The sequence below is a fragment of the Podarcis bocagei genome (assembly GCF_964188305.1).
Source record: "Podarcis bocagei genome assembly, chromosome: 9".
NCBI lineage: Eukaryota > Metazoa > Chordata > Lepidosauria > Squamata > Lacertidae > Podarcis > Podarcis bocagei.
In genome coordinates this window covers 60,025,362-60,046,101 of record NC_138134.1, presented here as the reverse complement: position 1 = coordinate 60,046,101, position 20,740 = coordinate 60,025,362, and the positions used below count along the sequence as shown (strand labels likewise).

The following is a 20,740-nucleotide window of genomic DNA, read 5'->3' as shown; positions in this document are numbered from 1 at the left end:
AAGTTACTAAGCAACACTGAACAGTCTAGCAGAAATATTTCTCAATGTGTCTGTTCTATTTTGAATCATATTTTGAAAGCTCTCATATTACAGCCTACACTAGGCCAAAGATCAGTTTAATAATACATTTTCTAAAGGCAGCAAAATGTTCTACATATGAAAAATAAAAGGAAATTTTGCATTGTAAAGCTTTCATGTAGATCTTCTTGAATACTAAAAAAGATTTGACATACCACCAACTTTCCCACTGTCAAATTAAAGAAGTGACTATCATTCAGCATGACAGAAATGTCATAAAATTGGCTAACAGGTAGAAATTGTTTCAAAATGATGGATTAATTTGCATGCACTGTATATAAATTGACCGTTCCTGCTTGTGTTAACATATCTGAATATATTTAGTAAAATAAAGTATATATTATGCCACTGGGTTTCTCACAAGCAGTGCTATAATTGAAATATCACATCAAAAGGGAAAGGATTATTTTCTACAACCGTGTGTGTGTGTGTGTACATGTGCATGTATGCTTACGAGACATGTTTTCCATGCTTATGAATATGGACATCTGACTATTAAATACAGAATATTTATTTATTTAAAAAAAATTTCTCTCGCTTGTCCCTCCACCATAAATGAGTGCAAGTATGGGCTACCACTGTATTAATTTGCATAGTGGGTTTCCAACGTTCTTAACTGTGCTGTCTTTGTTGTCTCGTACACATACTGCGAGAACCTAGATGAGAACTAGGAAACACTGTCTCTTGCTACTCACTTTGTACAAGCAACCCAGCCCAGCTCTGCCCACACACTTTAAAGGTGGGTCAAGGAGGCCCTCCCTATCTGCATAAAATCAACACCTTCATCCATGAACCCTAGGGCAATGAGGACACTGCTACACAGTGGTACCTCAGGTTACAGATGCTTCAGGTTACAGACTCCGCTAACCCAGAAATAGTACCTCAGGTTAAGAACTTCGCTTCAGGATGAGAACAGAAATCGCGCAACGGCGGCTCAGCGGCAGCAGCAGGAGGCCCCATTAGCTAAAGTGGTGCTTCAGGTTAAGAACAGTTTTAGGTTAAGAACGGTCCTCTAGAACGAATTAAGTATTTAACCCGAGGTACCACTGTACTAATTGGCTTGACTGAGCCACCATCCCACCACTTCAGAGTACCTGAAATTGTCTTTTCCCCTTGGGAAAGGACCATAACTCAGCAGAGGAGAATCTGCTTTACATGCCAAAGGTCTCAGGTTCAAACTCAGGCATCTGCAGGTAAGACTGGGATAGACCCCTGCCCCAAACCCTGGAGAGTCACTGCCAGTCAGTGTAGACAATATTGAACTAGATAGACTAATAGTATGACTCAAAATAAGGCAATTGCCTGTGTTCCTAAATCCTTCTGAAATATACTGGGAGTCGAGTGTGGATTTCATGTTCTTTATTCAGCTTATAGTAGTGAGGAATGAAAGTTCCCCCAAAATATCTGCTTTATATACATTATTTACACAATGGGCCGCATGCAATTGGCTAATTCTGGGATTCTCCTGTAGGCCAATCAGGTTGCGGATTCACTTCCACCTGGAGCTGGATTGGGTGGCTCCTGTGGACCAATCATACTGCTGCTTTGTTCTAGGATCAATCAGACTGCTGCATTCTGAATCCTATTGTTCTAGAACCAATCAGGCTGCTGCCTTTTGGATCCTATTCAACTCAGTACATAACACCTTCCTTCCCTCCAAGCCACACTGAATCTCCCCATGGTGTGCACTCACCCCCTGAAAGCCTGAAAACCAATGCAACTAATGATTGAACTGTTACGATATAGAAGCAATGCGGCAGCGAGCTGCAGCTAGCTGGAAAGCAAAACATGATGGGAATGTTGGGACTGTACCGTGGGAACCAGAGGGACAGTCTATTCACTGTGCGGAGCACCGGAATTAGCTCAGAGTGTAATATGAGCTGTACAGGAAGTACAGAAGGAGGAGCTTTTTACTCTCTCGGCTGTTCGAGTTTGGAGAGAGCAGACGTGTTTTCTGTAACGCTGCAAGGACAGAAATAAAGACATGTAAATACATTTCTGTCTATCTCTTTCCCCTCCCTGGGGGGAGCAGGGAGCAGGGAAGAGTGGTGTGTCCTTCTCACGCTGAGGAGGATCGCCGATCGCGACCTAGCCTGTATCCTGCCGGGAAACGCAGACAGGGAGGTCAACAAGGAGATCAAGCCGGGTGCCTGGAGAGTGGCCAGATTCTCCTGATAAGGCTTGAATTCCAACAAAAGCAACAGGGCAAAGAAGATGAAAAAGCCTTCCCTCCTGTAGCCCAGTTAGGAATGGGCACCAAAAATGAATGCTACTCAGCTCCACTGGGCCCACTGACCCCTTCCCATTATTGACTAAGCCATATGAGGTATCCATATGATACACAGAGTGAGAAACAATCCCTGGCCCAAGGAATCTGTGGAAACAATATAACGGGAGAGGCAGGAAAAACATATAAAGTGTTTTGCTACCACATGCAAACATATAAGTATTTATTTAAAACAAGCAATTCTAAGGGGTTTTAAAAGGCAACAATTCATGTCAGGACTTATCACCTAAGGCTTTATTCCCTTAATGCAACAAGCAGACATAACTTTTAAAATACAATCATACACAAAACAATTTACTGCTCCTAACAATACAAACCTTGCTAACATTTGATGCAAACACCAGTCAAGTGAAGGGTATCATTTACAAGCATTGGTATTTGTTAGAAAATATTCCCAGAGGCAAGAATGGTCCCATATTTGCATGTAAATATCAACAAGCTTTGAAAGATATGTCGAGGGGGAAATCACAATGCCCTGGCAGTACTGTAGATGGGCAAAAGTGGAAGCCAGTTCTTGTGTGGGAATTGCGGTTCAAACTGCAGCATGATCAAGACCTTCCTCAGCTCTACTAACAGTACACAGTACTGTACCAAAAACTTTTTCACAAAGAGGTATTATATGCAGTACAATGCCCATACCATCTGCTGTATATTGCAATGACCACAAGAGCTGGTAAGAGCCACTTTTGTGAACATAAAAGCTAGCAAAATTGAAGTTCTCTTAGGAATGCATTTTCAAGATATCAGACATAATGAAACGATACTGAAGTTTTGGTGCTTATATAAGGTGCAAGGTAAGGAAATGTGTTTCATACAAGTGCATTTTAAAAGGTATGTCTAATTGTTTCTCTAAGGGAATCCACTTTCTCTACACCAGTCACAATAACCTTATACACCTCTATAATACCCTTCTCCTTTAGTTGCCCTTCACCCAAATGAAAAAGTTTAAATGTTGTAACCTTTCCACACAGGAGAGTTGTTCCAGCCCCTTGATCATTTTTGCTACCTTTTTCTGAATAATTTCCTGTTCCACAATATCCTTTAGAGGCGAGGCAACCAGAACTGTATACTGTATTCCATGTGTTCACGCCATAGAATGAACAGCAGTCAGCAGACGACTTGCCTGCTTCTTGCTACCTGCGCGTTGGAAATGACTTCCTCCATAGTTGAATTTGAAAGATAAAAGAACAGGCATTTTAACAAGCCTAAAACTTCATGGATGTCTTAGGAGTGAGTGCACAGCCTTTGTATATACATAATATCACATGTATAACTGTAATTTTGTGCACAATAGACTTACACACATTTAACTTGTACCAATTTAGCTTTACACGCTTGGCAATCTCTCTCTCTCTCTCACACACACACACACACAGAGAGAGAGAGAGAGAGAGAGAGAGAGAGAGAGAGCTGGGAACGCCATTCCATCCACAAAGGGCCCTCAAGGTAGCTCACGGTAGCAACAATAAAGTCTCAAAATCGAAAACCATTACAATTTAAACACCCCAAAACCATTTTCTGAACAACAGAACACATAAATACACTTTTTTTGTCCTTCTGGAAATGAATTGTTAACCTACATTTGGCCTAGTGTAGGCTGTAATGATGAAAGCATGCAAAATATAATTGAAACAGAAAGCTATATAGAGAAAAACTTCTGCTAGCCTGCATTCACAGTCAGAAAAAAATAAGCCAATCAGTGTTATCTTCCCAAACCCTGCTGGAACTTGACAGTCTTGACCTACCTCCAAGAGATCATCTGCAATCTAGCCCTGTAGACTTGACAGGGAGAGAGCAATCCAGAAGCACGGTGTACAATAGATTGTACAATACAATTTTGTTAAGTGCTTAGTCTAAAAGGCACCTTTGTTCCCATTCTAGAAATATGTTTTACATAGTACAGCATACAGACCTAAACCAGGGCACACACACAAAAAAAGAAAAAAGCATTTCTATGCACACACTGTTTTTCTCATTTTTTCTATAGCCACTAGCACATTAAGGTCCTTTTGTGTTTTGAGATTATTAAAGGAGTTTAGTTGCTCTGAGAAGAGGATTCCTTAGCCTTGTTGCACACTCTTTTTGGATGACAGTCCTGATAATGTGCCCTTTAGATATGAAGTGAGCTTAAGATACAATTGTGAAATAGAAAAAAATAATAAATTTCATAATCCCTATGAAAATTCCTGTGCTCTAGAGATCTTCCTCCCTTCTAGGATGCACCAAGTACCCGAGCAGACACAACACAGTTGGTTCTGTGTTTGGTTCACTTAGCTCACCTGCCCAGGTTTCAGGTAATGCACCCATCACAATCAAATATCTCTGATTCACAATTTGATCACAGGTGAGCTATGTGGGCCAAACATAACCTAGTTGAGTCTGCCTGGGCTCCAGGAACCATGCTATAATAATAATAATAATAATAATAATAATAATAATAATAATAATAATAATAATAATAATTTATTTGTACCCCGCCCATCTGGCTGGGTTTCCCCAGCCACTCTGGGCGGCTTCCATAGAAACCAAAAATACAAAAATGCTAATCTCTGTATCATTCGAATTTTAGTATATGTGCTGCCAAAGTGAGCAGTGCTACAACACCAAGGAAGGGTCAGTTTGCTCTCACTCATAGATATGTGAGGGATTCTACCTGGTGTTGAGCCAGAGAGACAGAACAATGGATCTTGTGCTGCCCACTCCACAGCCCAAAACCTCCCTGCCTGAGCTGTTAGAGGTGGTCTTTATTTATATTATTAATTGATGACTGATCCTCAACAGGGAGGAGACACCACTCCGGTGGGATATCATGAGCTTTGCATACAGAAGGTACCCGATTTAGTTTTATATGTCTCTAATTAAAGGATGGGGCACGGGTGGCGCTGTGGGTTAAACCACAGAGCCTAGGACTTGCCAATCAGAAGGTCGGCGGTTCAAATCCCCGCAACGGGATGAGTTCCTGTTGCTCGGTCCCAGCTCCTGCCAACCTAGCAGTTCAAAAGCACGTCAAAGTGCAAGTAGATAAATAGGTACCGCTCTGGCGGGAAGGTAAACGGCGTTTCCGTGCGCTGCTCTGGTTCACCAGAAGTGGCTTAGTCATGCTGGCCACATGACCCGGAAGCTGTACGCTGGCTCCCTCTGCCAATAAAGCGAGATGAGCACCACAACCCCAGAGTCACGACTGGACCTAATGGTCAGGGGTCCCTTTACCTTTACCTTTAATTAAAGGATATCAGACAACAGGGCTGGGGGTGATCTTTCCCTGGCTGAGAACTAGGAAAGCTGCTGTAGTCAGAAAAGAGAGCACTGGGCAAGAACAACTTGCTTCATATGTATGTGTTTCAATTATGCAGGTGAAATTCATGAACTAAAAGAAAAATGAACCCTCAGGGACATTTCATTATATTCTTATATTTGCAGATTTTGGAAAAGGGCAATCTAAGTATGACAAGCCCCAATAAAAAGCCATTTCAAGTGCAGCCAACTACTGCATATGTGTGCAGATTCAAATGACAGGCAGCAGGTGATGTAGAAAAGTCAACACCTGGCAATTTGCACATGTGCTTTAGGTTGTATGAATTGTTTGTCAAGTCACGGGGCAGTGAGATTTCAGTTCACTGCCTCAAAGCTCAAGATTTTCTGAATTTTCTTATGCTGTAGTTATAAATTTGGCTACACAGTTCCCTCTTTGGTACAAAGGCTGCTATGTCTGCCTTAATTTTAAATAAAACTATTATTCATTACTTAGATGTCTATCCTGCTTCTTGGTCAAAGTCCATAAAATGGCCTAACCCCACCCCCAAATGATACTAAATACCTTGAATGGGAAACCCATAGCCCTACAGAGGTTGTTGAACTACAAGTCCCATCTTCCCTGACCAGTGGCCAGGATGGCTGGGAGTTGCAGTCTAACAATATCTGGAGGACCACAGGTTCCCCATTCCTGCCATATACAATACAACAATTCATTGCTAACAGCCATCAAACCAAACACACTCAAAGCAAAAACCATACAACTTCAGGGCTCAGAAGATGACACTTCAGTCATCACAGTTCAACTCTAGAAGAGTAAGTGCCTTCTGGAAAAAGAACCTGACACCATACAAAAGCTGAATTTGCCAAGCTAGTTTCTTTGTGCAGAGAATTCTATAAATCCATAAAATGGATTACCTATACAAAACTTGCACAAAACCAGATTAAGTCATATGAACTATCCCATTTATGTCAATCACAAAACAGTTATGGCAGTTCCATCAAATTGAATTCTGCCCCCTACATATGCTGCAGCCACGAACCAAAGCCATGTTTGTATTTCTCTCTCTTATTGCCACCTGAAAGCACCAATCTTTTGCTTTCCCAATATTTAAATGTCTCAACTACAACAGCATCATAGCAGGTTGTTATGTACCTACATGTTTTTGATGTAAGATTACTGGCGAAGGCCCAATTAACATACCTCATACGTCCCGGGTCCAGGAGTGTCATCTTTTGCTTCTTTAAAACGTTCCACCTGGGAAACGTATACCGCAACATAGGAAGGTGATTTCAACCTTAAGCTGCTTGTTTCTGGGCTGTATGCCCCTGGTCCTAAAATGAGAATTGAGAATGAGATGAATTAATTTTTATGATTTTTTTATAGAGGCTTGTTTGCATTTGCGTTGAAGGCAGCTTTCCTGTCAAAACCACAGGTCATGACAGAAAAGTGAGAGATTACCATCAGAATCTCAGAGTTCCATAAAAATGTACCAATAAAATAAATCACATCATTACCACAGTCCATCATGTTATTAACATAATATCTCCAATGTTTGGTGAATGAAAATATTACTAGTGTCCCAGATTATTTGTTTGCAGAATGATATGTATTTATTGATATGATATGTATCAATTACATATCAATTACAATTGTTTGCAGAATGATATGTATTTATAAATATGTATGTATTTATTGATATGAATTATACGAATCATGGTGCTGGAGGAGACTCTTGAGAGTCCCATGGACTGCAAGAAGATCAAACCTATCCATTCTGAAGGAAATCAGCCCTGCGTGCTCACTGGAAGGACAGATCGTGAAGCTGAGGCTCCAATACTTTGGCCACCTCATAATAATAATAATAATAATAATAATAATTTATTATTTATACCCCGCCCATCTGGCTGGGCCTCCCCAGCCACTCTGGGCGGCTTCCATAAAAACCAAAAATACAGTAAAATGTCACACGTTAAAAACTTCCCTGAACAGGGCTGCCTTAAGATGTCTCCTGAATGTCAGATAGTTGTTTATCGCTTTGACATCTGCTGGAAGGGCGTTCCACAGGGCGGGCGCCACTACCGAGAAGGCCCTCTGCCTGGTTCCCTGTAGCTTTGCTTCTCGCAGTGAGGGAACCGCCAGAAGGCCCTCGGCGCTGGACCTCAGCGTCCGGGCAGACTGATGGGGGTGGAGACGCTCCTTCAGGTATACTGGACCGAGGCCGTTTAGGGCTTTAAAGGTCAGCACCAACACTTTGAATTGTGCTCGGAAACGTACTGGGAGCCAATGCAGGTCTTTCAAGACCGGTGTTATATGGTCTCGGCGGCCGCTCCCAGTCACCAGTCTAGCTGCCGCATTCTGGATTAGTTGTAGTTTCCGTGTCACCTTCAAAGGTAGCCCCACGTAGAGCGCATTGCAGTAGTCCAAGCGGGAGATAACCAGAGCATGCACCACTCTGGCGAGACAGTCCGCAGGCAGATAGGGTCTCAGCCTACGTACCAGATGGAGCTGGTAAACAGCTGCCCTGGACACAGATTTGACCTGTGCCTCCATGGACAGCTGTGAGTCCAAAATGACTCCCAGGCTGCGCACCTGGTCCTTCAGGGGCACAGTTACCCCATTCAGGACCAGGGAATCCTCCACACCTGCCCACCTCCTGTCCCCCAAAAACAGTACTTCTGTCTTGTCAGGATTCAACCTCAATCTGTTAGCCGCCATCCATCCTCCAACCGCCTCCAGACACTCACACAGGACCTTCACCGCCTTCACTGGTTCTGATTTAAAAGAGAGGTAGAGCTGGGTGTCATCCGCATACTGATGAACACCCAGCCCAAACCTCCTGATGATCTCTCCCAGCGGCTTCATATAGATGTTAAAAAGCATGGGGGAGAGGACAGAACCCTGAGGCACCCCACAAGTGAGGGCCCAAGGGTCTGAACACTCATCCCCCACCACCACTTTCTGAACACGGCCCAGGAGGAAGGAGCGGAACCACTGTATGACAGTGCCCCCAGCTCCCAGCCCCTCAAGACGGTCCAGAAGGATGCTATGGTCGATGGTATCAAAGGCCGCTGAGAGATCCAGCAGAACTAGGAAACAGCTCTCACCTTTGTCCCTAGCCCGCCGGAGATCATCAACCAGTGCGACCAAGGCAGTTTCATGAGAAGAGAAGACTCCCTGGAAAAGACCCTGATGTTGGGAAAACTAGGACTCTCCTACCTAGGGCATGGCCAGTCTGAGACATGTTTGCGTTTAACAATGCAACAACATCACGTGCCTTCAGGAAATTCTTAGGCACTGCTAGAAAAAAACCTCTGTCCAGGTCAAGTAGTAATTGTGGGATAAGAATAAATTGCTCTTTTATGAGATAGGTGTTTGTAAAAATCTCTTGCTCAAAAAGAAGAAAAAGTACTTTTCTAAGCAAGTAGCTTTTCCATTTTTCAAAACTATACAATGGGGATCAAATAATACAGCAAAGTGCATAATGTGTCAACAGTTAACAATGACCAAAAAAAGTGCCGTGACTTCAGGAAATTGTGCCTCACCAACTTGTACTTATTAAATGCAAATTCCACCTTTCCTACAAGGAACTCATAGAAGTTTAGCCTCAAAACTCCTCATTGGGGTAAGGCAACAAAATCTCAGCAAAGCACTTTATTTTAAGGACAAGACAAATCAGTCTCTCTCTGGTTCATATGACTTTCATATGAATTCACTCATAAATCTGTTCCATTTCCATACTGATCTCATTTTAAAAAACTCACACAAATGCTTCACTCAAAGGCACACATATTGAAATGTATTTTATCTCCAAATATGTATTTTGCAACTTTTTGGTCTGAAAACTCAAACATCATGTTCCAATCTGCACATTAGTCCAAGGGAAACAGATGGGGTTAATCTGCATCAGAATCCATAAAGATCAAATTTCTTAAGTATCTCCACTTTAGGTTTATATACAAAATCAGAAAAGTGTCTTGTTTCAGTCCTGGCTATTGTGCCAAGCTAAGCTTGAACAGAAATATTCCCCATCCTTCTACACTTTGCCCTCTATTTGTTGGTGGCTTTGGATGGTTCTTTCATTCATGGAAGGGATATCAGGACCTGCTGCAGCTATAACCAGGATCCCATAGATCCACATGCTGTTTTGTCCTTTGCGGTAAGCAGCTGGAGAAGCAGAGCAGAGTGTTGTCTGAACAAGAAAGGGTTCTAGGGCTCTGAAGTGACTGTGTCTACATCAGGGATGGGGATCTATGGCACTCCAGATGCAGCTTAACTGCAATTCCCATCATCTCTGATTGTTGGCTTTGCTGGTTGGGGCTGATGGGAGTTGGATGCCAACAACACCTGGAGGGGGAAAGTTCTCCATCCCTGGTCTACAGAGGCTAGTTCTCAGTTCCCTATAAGTCTTCCAGTTCATGCTGAGACTTTGTCTTGGCAACAAGGGTATTCACTGTGTGCAACTGCCAGGAAGTTTTCCTTCCTGGGAATCCCAATTCTGAACCCATTACAAAGGCAGGAAACTCTTGCAGAATATGATAGTTCTCATAGGTAGAATTCTTTGTGGGTGAGCTGTCACCCTACTTCTTAAGCCATCTCATTTCAGGCTCCAGCTGTAACACGGTCCATTTCCTAGATTAAGTACATCGTGGAGGTTCCCTGCACAAAACTTCCTGTTTGAGTTTAGCCCACAGCCAGGACAAACACAAAATATCACAATTCTTGGGCATCCTATACCCCAACCAAGATGGGTTCAAATGTGACATGGAGTTTAAATTAAAAGGGACAGGTGAGGAAGACAAGAAAGCCTAATCTAGCCCTGCCTTGTGCTTTAATATTTTTATAATATAAATCATTTAGATGGTGTAGGATAAAACAAACATTCACATACAGGGCAATCTGATGCCCATCATCTTGTTACATTCCTTAAAAAGAATCTGCTTCTGTACATTTAACTCTGGAAACATTCATTTTGTAACACCATCCTAGGACATAGTTTCCATTATACCTATGCTGCTGCTTATGTGATACAGGTCAAAGACTTGCATTACCAGCTTCTTTTAGCACCAGTTGAGAACTGAATTATGCAAAAGCTATCTGCTATTTATTTACCAAAATGCCACATTTTAATCACAGGTCAACAAAGAATAAAACTTTTTCATTCCACAGCAAGCACCTACAAAAAGCCTGCCTCTGTTGTGATTGCTACGTAATGGGAAAATCAAGAGAAGGTGATTCTTATAATTATATACTTTCTGGCCCTATGCGGGTTCACTCTCTATGAAATGTCAACCAATGCTACAGGGCAAAGGCAGCACAGAACAAGAGCAATGGGTAATTTAAAGTGAAAATCTATGCTGCTGGCCCCTCGGTGGGAACATTTTCAGTACAGTCAAGGAAGGCTGGAAAATGATTGCATCACAAAATGGAGCTTTAAAAATCAAACACACGTTTTCTTTGCAGTAGAAGGCACATTTGTGGATCCTGTATCATTCAGTTGCTACCCACTTTACTGCTGGTTCCTGTTATGAGCTTATAAAAAGTGGATGTTTAAAACTGAGTCCGGAATTGAAGGTGTAAAGGGCACAGCACAAATCTGTAACTATGAAAACAAAAGGTGCTGTTCTAAGCTCTTAGGTGTTTCTGCTTATGCCAATAAAGGCCAATAACAACTAATAACAAGCTGTTTCCGTTTGGATTTGATTTTTTTTTTAAGGAACAGAGAAAAATAGAAAGACTTTTGGCACCTGAGAGATTAATTTATTGTAGTGTGAGCTTCTATAGTCAAGGGCTGACCTCATCAGTTGCAAGAGATATGCACTGAATGGAGAGGAAGGTTATCAGGTCCAGAAGAATCCTGACACCAGTGACATCACAGGGCTTTGCCATATCAGCAGCCATTCACTGTTAAGGCCAGAGGTGTAGATCATACAGTGAGATGGATCTTGGGGGTTCTGGTGTACTACGTGTGCATGGTTAATCTGGTTCATTTTAAGGAGGCAGAGTGAGGAGCCATGGAGGAAGAAGCTGAAGATAGAAGAAAAAGAGAGAAACCACATAATAATGGCTGGGGTGATTCTATGACTAGTGTACTGAGGAGAAATGAAACTGCATGAAAGTGGATGAGAGCAATCTCCCCTTGCAGTTAACGTCATCTCACTGGGTCCTATGCTTTTCCTTTATATGCCAATCATTCTTGGATAAAAGTGGCATCTTGCCAACAAAAGATCGTGCTCCATAAAATTAGCTAATTTTAATGTGCACAAGTGTCATTGGTCTGATGTGTGTGTGTGTTGGGGGGGGGGTGCGCCACACACATGAAGCTATTATTGTAATATATAAGAACCAGTTAACAATAATGGACATTTACAAGGTGATGTTAAAGTGACCTTATTTATTCCACAGCAAGTGTCAAGTGGCTCTTGAGTAATGTAGTCACATGGTATTCTACTCTGAAGTAACAAGGGAGCAATGAGGCAGTCAAGAGGGGTGTTTGTAGTGTGTCTGTGTTGCAATTATCCTCTTGCACTCTGCCTTCAACTCATTTTGATATAAATGACCTTTCAGATTAGGGTCATACACAAGCCAACTAGCCCTAGGGTTTCGAAAACGATGTACACATGTGTGCATAAAGGCTTCAACATGACAAACATGCAAAACGGTGTAACAAAAATACACAAGCCTTTTTCATGAAGTGATTTGTGACACTATATAAATGCAACTTAAATTAAAAGCTGTGTCCAACAATTGCACCTGTTACCAGTTCCTGTTACCATCTCCTATGCGGCATGCCAGAACCTGAATACAAAATATATGTGCTTCTCATTGGCTCTAAATGAGACACACATGTTTATATTTAGACTTTCCCCCTGCAAAGTAAAGAGAAATATGGGCATAGCTTTTCCCGACTGCTTCTTCCAGTTATTGTCCTGAGGAAATTCTGAGTTACACATCTGCCATTCTGAATTTACAAGGCAAAGAGGTCTGCAACCAATTTATTATGACATAAGCTTTTGTGAACAGTCTACTCTAGTCTCCCCCATCCCAGTGCCCTCCAAAAGTTGTTGGCCAACCATTCCCAAGAGCATTAGTCATACGAGCTGGAGCTGGTAGGACTTGGGAGTCCAACAATACCTGGTGGACACCAGGCTGAGGAAGGTCTACTTCATCAGGTGCAGCAGAGGCTTGCACCATTTTAAAAGGCAGAGTCAAGCCACAATACACTTCTTTGTTTTTGCTGCAGTTGGATGAGATCATCTCTCATGTCATATACACATCCCCTTCTGTGTATTCTGCTACTGCTGGATGCTTTGAACTCTTCATGGATAGGGAAAGAAAGACAGGTGCATGCATTCACCCACAAAAATAAATGAAACCAGAATATTCAAGCTATTTTAAAACTATGTACTGTATATCACCCACACACCACCCTCTCTATCTCTCTGTCTCTCTCACACACCCACACTCACAATTTCTTGAAAAAACAAGGCAAAAAAGCTGTAGGATGAAATTGGCTGCTGGCCTGCCAAGAGTACATTTACTTTCCTCAGTTTTGTTTTTGCTTCAGGCAGTTTAAAATGTAAGCTGAATATGGAACAGTTCTTTTTTCCAGCATGTAGAACTCAAATGCTGAATATTATGGAAGATAAGTAGAAGGAATTCCAGTAGGTTTTCAGTATTTACTGCCTGGGTATTTTCCAAACTCATGGAAATCTTTGCTCAAAGTTTGATCCACACTAAAAATAATGGGACTAATGCAAGTAATACCACGGTTTTGTGAAGGCCCATTCATAAGAACATAAGAACAATTCTGCTGAATTCAGTCCAAAGACCCACCAGACCAACATTCTTTTTTCATTGTAGCTAACTAGATTCTATGGAAAACTCATGTGCAGAACATTCTGTGGGGTTTGCGCAACAGAAGTTCACTCTATATTGTGCCCCAAATGTTTATTTAGCTGTCACTTCCAAATAGCAAATATCCTTAGTAGATACTGATAAGCACCACTGGTTACAACATTTTCTATAGTTTATCTCCAACAATGAAGGGCTATTCATAAATATCAGTAAAATAGTAACCTTATATGTAAATAATAACCTTACACATCCCAAAAGTCTTGCAAGACAATAAAAAAAGGAGTTTGAAAGAGCATTTGTGAGACTATTTGTGTCATTAATTTAGGAGGCAAAATCAACAAAGTGGAGTTAAAAGCTTGCTTTCTAGAACACTACTCCATAAATGCTGGATAAGTAAAACATTTAGGTTAATAGGACTCGGTGGAGTATTCGCGACAATCTGTGAAAGGAAGGTAAGATCTAACATGCTGAGTTTTCAAGAAAGAAGCACTTGCCGCAGAGCTGCTCTGAAATCATGTTTGGCTCTAAGTCACTCTAGGTTAACTCCATAAAAGAACGCTTGGAGACATTTTATGTAGAGAGCAGTGCTGGCCTTGTGGAAGTGATATTCTGCAGGTAATCTCCAGGTAGCCCTTACACTAAACATGAATGATAGTGGGGGTGGAGGAAACGATGATGCTACATTAAAGATGAAGGACAAAATTTTAATGTCTGCTGCACCATTCCCACTTCACTCCCCCCCTCTGAATGTATGCAAATGCCTTTCCCTGTGTTAAAAGAAAATTAAGGTACTAAAACCTAAATATAATTCTGAAGCGTGAACAACTAAAGAGCTTGGTTTAACTGAAAAAGTATATTTGGTTCTTTTTCAAAAAGCAGTATCGTCAGTTGTTTTGAATAACCTGATTTCTACAGGATGGAGACCCTTGTGTATATTTTCCACTTATGCCCTGTGATATTTAAGGGTACTTACTATACATGCTAGCCCATTCACACATTAGTTTCGCGTGCCAGTGATCTATGGCTTACATGAGTGTGGCTAGCATGCTAATATAAAGGAGTCCAGGACATTTAGTAAGCGCACTCAAAACATGACTGGACATGCATGCGTAGCTTATATGGATAAGGGATTTGCAGGAGTCCAGTAGCTTGTACAGATCAGTTAAGCTAATAAAAAGTACCATTTTTCTTTATTTCCCCCCGCCCTTGCTGCTCTGAGGGACTAAAATGGCTACTAAGATTCTAATTTGCTACTGAAGTTTGTCAGTCATACTGAAGACATCCTGAGCAACCATTAATTATTTTGATTCACAGTCACTTAGTGTCAGATGCCAGAAACCTGTCACACAATATTGGATGCAAATTTTCTTTTAGGCTTCTAGAATGCACAACTGAAATGGACAGAGCTACAGATATTCCTCTACCACTAGTCACCAGAACACATATTTGATGCAGATACTATGATTATGATAAATCAAAAGTGGTGAAAGATTTCAGTGCTTAATCTAGGATTCTCAAGAAAAGTGAGAGGGCAGGAAAGATTTGTGGACTAAGTAGAACGGAGGGATTGTGTGTTTGGGGGCTTTTTAAAAATCCATTGTATGTGAAACCATGACTTCCAGATAGCAGACACCTTTGGCAACTGCTTTCCCTAGGAGCAACAGAGATGCACACATGGCTGTGTGGGCTTTGTTTCAGTGCAGCAGTGACAACAGCACCCGGAAACAGGCAATGCACATATATTGTGGCAGGTCTGGTCAAACTAATAAAGAATAATTTGTGCTGTTTTGTTCACTTTATTTGTTTCATTTATATCCTGCCTTTCTCCCAGTGCAAGTAATGTTTCCATCAGCTATTTGCATCAAGCAGAGGAAGTTATACACAAGAGTCCTGAATTTGGTTTGGGGAAATCATCTTGTGGTTACCTTTCCACCTCACAGTCATAAAAGGGACATTGCACACTGAAATTGTTGCAACTTCCCAGAACTCAGCTGAACTCAAAGACTTTGAAATATTGCGTTTTTTTATTAATAGCATGTCTGTAGTAGGTAAAGGAAGCCCTGACCATTAAGTCCAGTCGTGGCCGACTCTGGGGTTGCGGCGCTCATCTTGCTTTACTGGCCATGGGAGCTGGCGTACAGCTTCCGGGTCATGTGGCCAGCATGACTAAGCCACTTCTGGCGAACCAGAGCAGCGCACGGAAACACCGTTTACCTTCCCACCAGAGTGGTACCTATTTATCTACTTGCACTTTGACGTGCTTTCAAACTGCTAGGTTGGCAGGAGCTCACCCCATCACGGGGATTTGAACCACCAACCTTCTGATTGGCAAGTCCTAGGCTCTGTGGTTTAACCCACAGTGCCACCCGCGTCAGTAGTAACCTAACTATAACTACCTTTCCAGGTTTCCCCCCGTTGGAGGATTGGGTTGGAAGGAAGGCACCTGGCTCCCATCCCCTCTCTCAGATACAGACCAAAAGAGAGGATGTGGCTCCTCTTTTCCTGTCTTGGACCTTCAGCTTCTTCGTGAGCAAACAAGGCAGAAGTTCATTATTCAGGATTCTGCCTATGTTGGAACCACTCCAGTCCCAGAGGGAGACAGCTATTGCAAAACCTCTCCTTGGTCTCCTTCCTCCTCCCCTCTAACCAGCCAGGGAGATGCTTTACCTTTCTGATCAATACCCCCAAGCTGGCTCTCTAGTGGCCTTTTATGATCTGTCTGTGTGCTATCCCCACCCCACACCATCCATCACCACCACAAAGTGGTGAGGCAGCTCTTGAAGACTCAGTCTTTCGACAACTCAGCTTGCCATTGCTGGGCCAAATGGAGGCTGCAGAGATGGAGGTTGACAAAGATGGGTGAACATAACACACCTACATCACATCTGAGGTTCCTGAAGAGAGGCCTTTGTTTCAACGAGTATCTCCAACACTTCACCCTTTCTTGGTCTAGCTTCCTTTTCATCAGTTCTCACTCCTGATTAGCTGCGTTTGTCTCAGTAGATTTCTCATTAAACAGGAAAGCAATAAGAGCAAAATCTCTGAGTTTTCTATTTCTGGCGAAATTCACTGTACCCTCCCTTGGGCATACAAACTTATAATGGAACATCAACCTGATCATGTGCAAAATGTTTTTTGTTAGTAGAGATTTATAACTTCATGGAATTATTCTCTCCCCCCACTGCCATCCTGGTTAGCCCAAAGAACAGGGGTCAGCAAACTTTTTCAACAGGGGGGCTGGTCCACTGTCCTTCAGACCTTGAGGGACTATATGGGGGGGGGGGAGAATGAACAAATTCCTATGCCCCACAAATAACCCAGAGATGCATTTTAAATAAAAGCACACATTCTACTCATGTAAAAACACACTGATTCCCAGACCGTCCACGGGCCATTGGGCCGCATCCGGCCCCCAGAACTTAGTTTGCATACCCATGGACTAGAAAATATTACATTACATCTTTAATGTACTCCAAATGTATAAACACTAGAGGATGCTTTCAGTTGTGGATGCTTTTAAAAAAAAAAAACAGCCTGAGGCAAACCCCAGGCATGGAAAATAGCAGCCCATGCAATTAATTTGTCAGAAGTTAGAATCAACTAAAACAGACTTTTCTAATGGCAAACATTAACATAAATCTAAACCTGTATCTGACATTCTAATGCTATGCTGCCGTGCAAAGGTTTCTTATCTCTAACTACCTAGCTCTTATTGACACTACGTATGTATATAAGGTTGACTATAGGTGTACCTGGGAGCAGGGGAGCCAACTTGAATAAAACACTGGGGGGGAGGCAAGTAAGCCCCACCCAGCATAACTGATCAAAAGACACGGTGCAAGCACACCACTTGAATGGCAATGCCCATTAATTTGGGGGAGCAGCCCCTCCAATATTTATGACCTCAGCCCCTAGGAGTTGGCTTCTATGCCTGGGTGGGGGCGAGTGGTAGTGGGAGGCACTGCAGGTCCAACTTTGTCTCCCCTGCCTTCACTCCTGTAGCAACATATCTCCTGTATACAACTATATAGAGTGAGTTCTGGTTGCCTCTTCCTGATTGCTCAACCATTCCCACAGATTTTAGACAAGCTCACCACTTTGTTTTATGCTTTATTTTCAAAGAACATGCTGGTTAAATTTTTGTTTGGTGCTTTATTTGCTGAAGTAGTCTCTCCTTTTTTATAAACCACTTTGAAATTTGCTCTCATGAAGGAACAGGAGAAACGACTTTCTGACTGATACAGGGACCAGCCAATCAGTGCTCTGCACATTTTTGCTTTGAGAATGAGGAAGTCAGTGGCATGATTAACATGAGGCAGCCAATCAGTTCTGTACAAACAGGCCAATGGCCCGCGGGCAGGGGTGTGGCCAGGGACAGGTACTGGGGCCGATCCTTCGGCCAATGCTCATTCTTCTTCCTTCTTTTTCAGGATCACCCACCCGATCCTCCCTAAATAATAAATTCGGCTTTTTTGTCAACTTTTTTTTCTTTTGCAGCTTAACCTTTTGCGCTCCAGGTCAGCGGGTGCTGCTATGGTAATAAGATGGTTGCTGTATTCGGAACCGGGAAGGAATTTTCCCTGCATTGGCAGGTTTTGCCTTCCCCGTAGCAATTCATCACAACTTGGGTGGGGGTTTTTATTGTTTTATTCATTTAATGTACAATCTTTACTTAAGAAGACTTCATATCCCCCAAAAAAGTATATAATGAAACCTTAAGTCTCATGTTTACATTTATACAGATCTCTTCTCAGATTCCCTTATTTTAGTATTCCTTGATGTTTGTATCCTTCTTTTAGTTCATTATTCTTAACCTCTTAGATCTCATATATATCTTAAACAATTTTTCAATTAATTCCCTCACCTCCCTCCCTCCAGAACCCATTGCTTCCCTCCACCCATGTGCGATCTTCTTTATATACTGTTAATTTTTTTGTTGCGTTAACAGCTGCTTATGTTTGTTATTCAATATTTGTTATGATATTATCCTATCTCCTTGTGCCCTTTAACCTATTGTATATTCATTCTGAAACCAACTCTTTCCATGTAAACTTTGGCAGGTTTTGGGCCTTGTTAGGTATCCTTTAGACTATCTTCGAGTTTTGGGGGAGAGCATCTCATGTACCCCCATGCAGCGGCGTTTGCAGGGCCCGTTAAAGGGTGATTGTAGGAGTCACTGGCCCTAGAGCGGCGGCAAGTAGGTCAAACTCCCAACTTAGGTGCAGTGCGTGGGCACACTGTGTAAGTTCAAGCTTTGCAGTTCCCTCACACAGCACCTGATGGACCCTGCACATCCTCAACCTTGGTGGGCTAAGAGGGATACCTTCCAAGGCTAGGGCCAAGTTTCCTACATCTGAAGTTCAATAAAGTTGTGGCCTAATTTGAACCCATATCTTGGTGTCTAGCCTCTTTCTTGTTGGGGGGGGCTCCAAGGACAGGGTTTAGCACGTGGGCTCACAATCTCCAATGTTTCATTATGCAAACTACAGGTTTAAAATCTTGACAATCCTAGTTCTTGTTTAAAATATAATCCTAATCCTCATGTTTGGGTATTTAAATTTCTATATGTGACAGCACACATCTTGATATCAGAATGAATGAAGTGGTCCACCAACAACTGAATGTAAGTCATGTAGACTGTGCACATTTGACAGCCAGAATTAGAGTTTATGAAGTTAAATAGTAGTCAGGCAACCTCTAAAAATACACAAAACTGTTGCACTTCCTTGCTTTCAACAGTTCATAATAGCAAGATTTTATACACGATGTGCAGATAGATAGATACATGCTACTTTGAGCCATCTGGGATAAAACAACATGTGTCAGTGTAATCTAAAGCAATGTACAGTATACACATTTCTCTGCGCTCCTAGATCTTCTGACTCCAATTTGGAAAACAGAGAAAACTACAACAGAGGTGCATGGTAGTGAACGCCTGCTGTGAGAAGAGGAAAATATTCTTTGATGGCCTTGAGTGAATCATGAGTAATGGAGACTCCAAGCTGTAGGAGGTCGTGGTTGAGAGTTACACAGTTCAGTCTAGCAGCAAACCAGAGGTACAAATTAGAACTAAACAGAAGGATTTACTGCTTAGTGACCTTAAGATAAGAGAGAAAACCCTTCCCTGATTTCATCACCCACTCTTCATTCGTTGAAGAAGTGGGAATGGTCCATGTAAGAAGCAAGTATTTTCTTCATTGAGAATGGGAAGCCACAAAATACACAGAACTCCCGAGTGTGGCAATAACTCTATGAGTTTACAGTAAAATAGGAAATAATATCTCAAATGCAAACATCTCTATAATTATTTCTTCTAAGATAAAAAAGTGTTTTATTGCATCTTGATTATCTGGATAATTCTTATCAGACTTCTTACTACTCACCATCTCAGGCCCTTTGCAGCCTATTAATACTCTTATGTACCCGTTGTATGATTGCTCCCACACCTGAAATCAGGATTACTTAGCATAAAGCTGAATATGCCTTTCCTTAACAATGCACTCAAAATGCAAACCTTATTAAATACAGACATCTAGTGGTGCTGAAAAGTAAAGGATTGCTCCAGTTCTACACTCATATCTTCAGATAACTTTCAACAATGCTATACATGGGCAGTACTATTTTTAGAAATGATAAAAAGTGTTTTGTAATCATTGTTTCTCAGTAATATTTATAGTCATATTCTTTCTTTTACCAGAATCTTACTTTAGTACTGCCTTAAAAACTCAACACAGAATCTGAGAGATAGGTTAGTATCTCTTTGCACAATAGCAAGGGCAGTTTTACATGGAAATTCATTGGCAATCCTGAACTTGAAAACCTCCAGTTTTCTGTTCCAAGATTGAAATGAGACACACACTTCAGAGAAGACAATCCCAGATAATTATTACACTACAGCATAGTGTGATGATATTCATATTTTAGTGAATTTAGGAATGAAAGGATTGCACCTCTTTTTAATGAAATATAAACTTCTTGTGCATTCTGAAATTTCTGTAGAATGCTTGCTATTAATGAGAAGATAGGCTGCTAATGAACAACAAATTTAGCATAATGATAAATCCAAATTTGCTCGCTGTCTCCTAATTCTGTGAGAATATACTCTAGTTCATTTCTTTCCTGGTTGAGCTAGAACACTAGAGAAAAATATTCATATAAAAATGCCACTAAAATTAACAGTACTTGCGTTAATAATTACTAACTTGGTTCAAAAGGTTTGGAGTACAACTAAGGCAGCAATTCTAAACATACTTACGAAAGAGGAT

At 41.7% G+C, this 20,740-nt stretch overlaps 1 protein-coding gene across 1 annotated transcript in view; it reads right to left on the bottom strand.

Annotated features, from left to right (window-relative positions):
- STPG2 (sperm tail PG-rich repeat containing 2) overlaps positions 1-20,740 on the bottom strand; it is a 221,682-nt gene that overhangs the window by 88,683 nt on the left and 112,259 nt on the right. Inside the window, exon 12 of the mRNA XM_081207127.1 lies at positions 6,822-6,952. Coding sequence (XP_081063253.1) covers positions 6,822-6,952 — 131 coding nt within the window. The remainder of the gene's footprint in view (positions 1-6,821; positions 6,953-20,740) is intronic.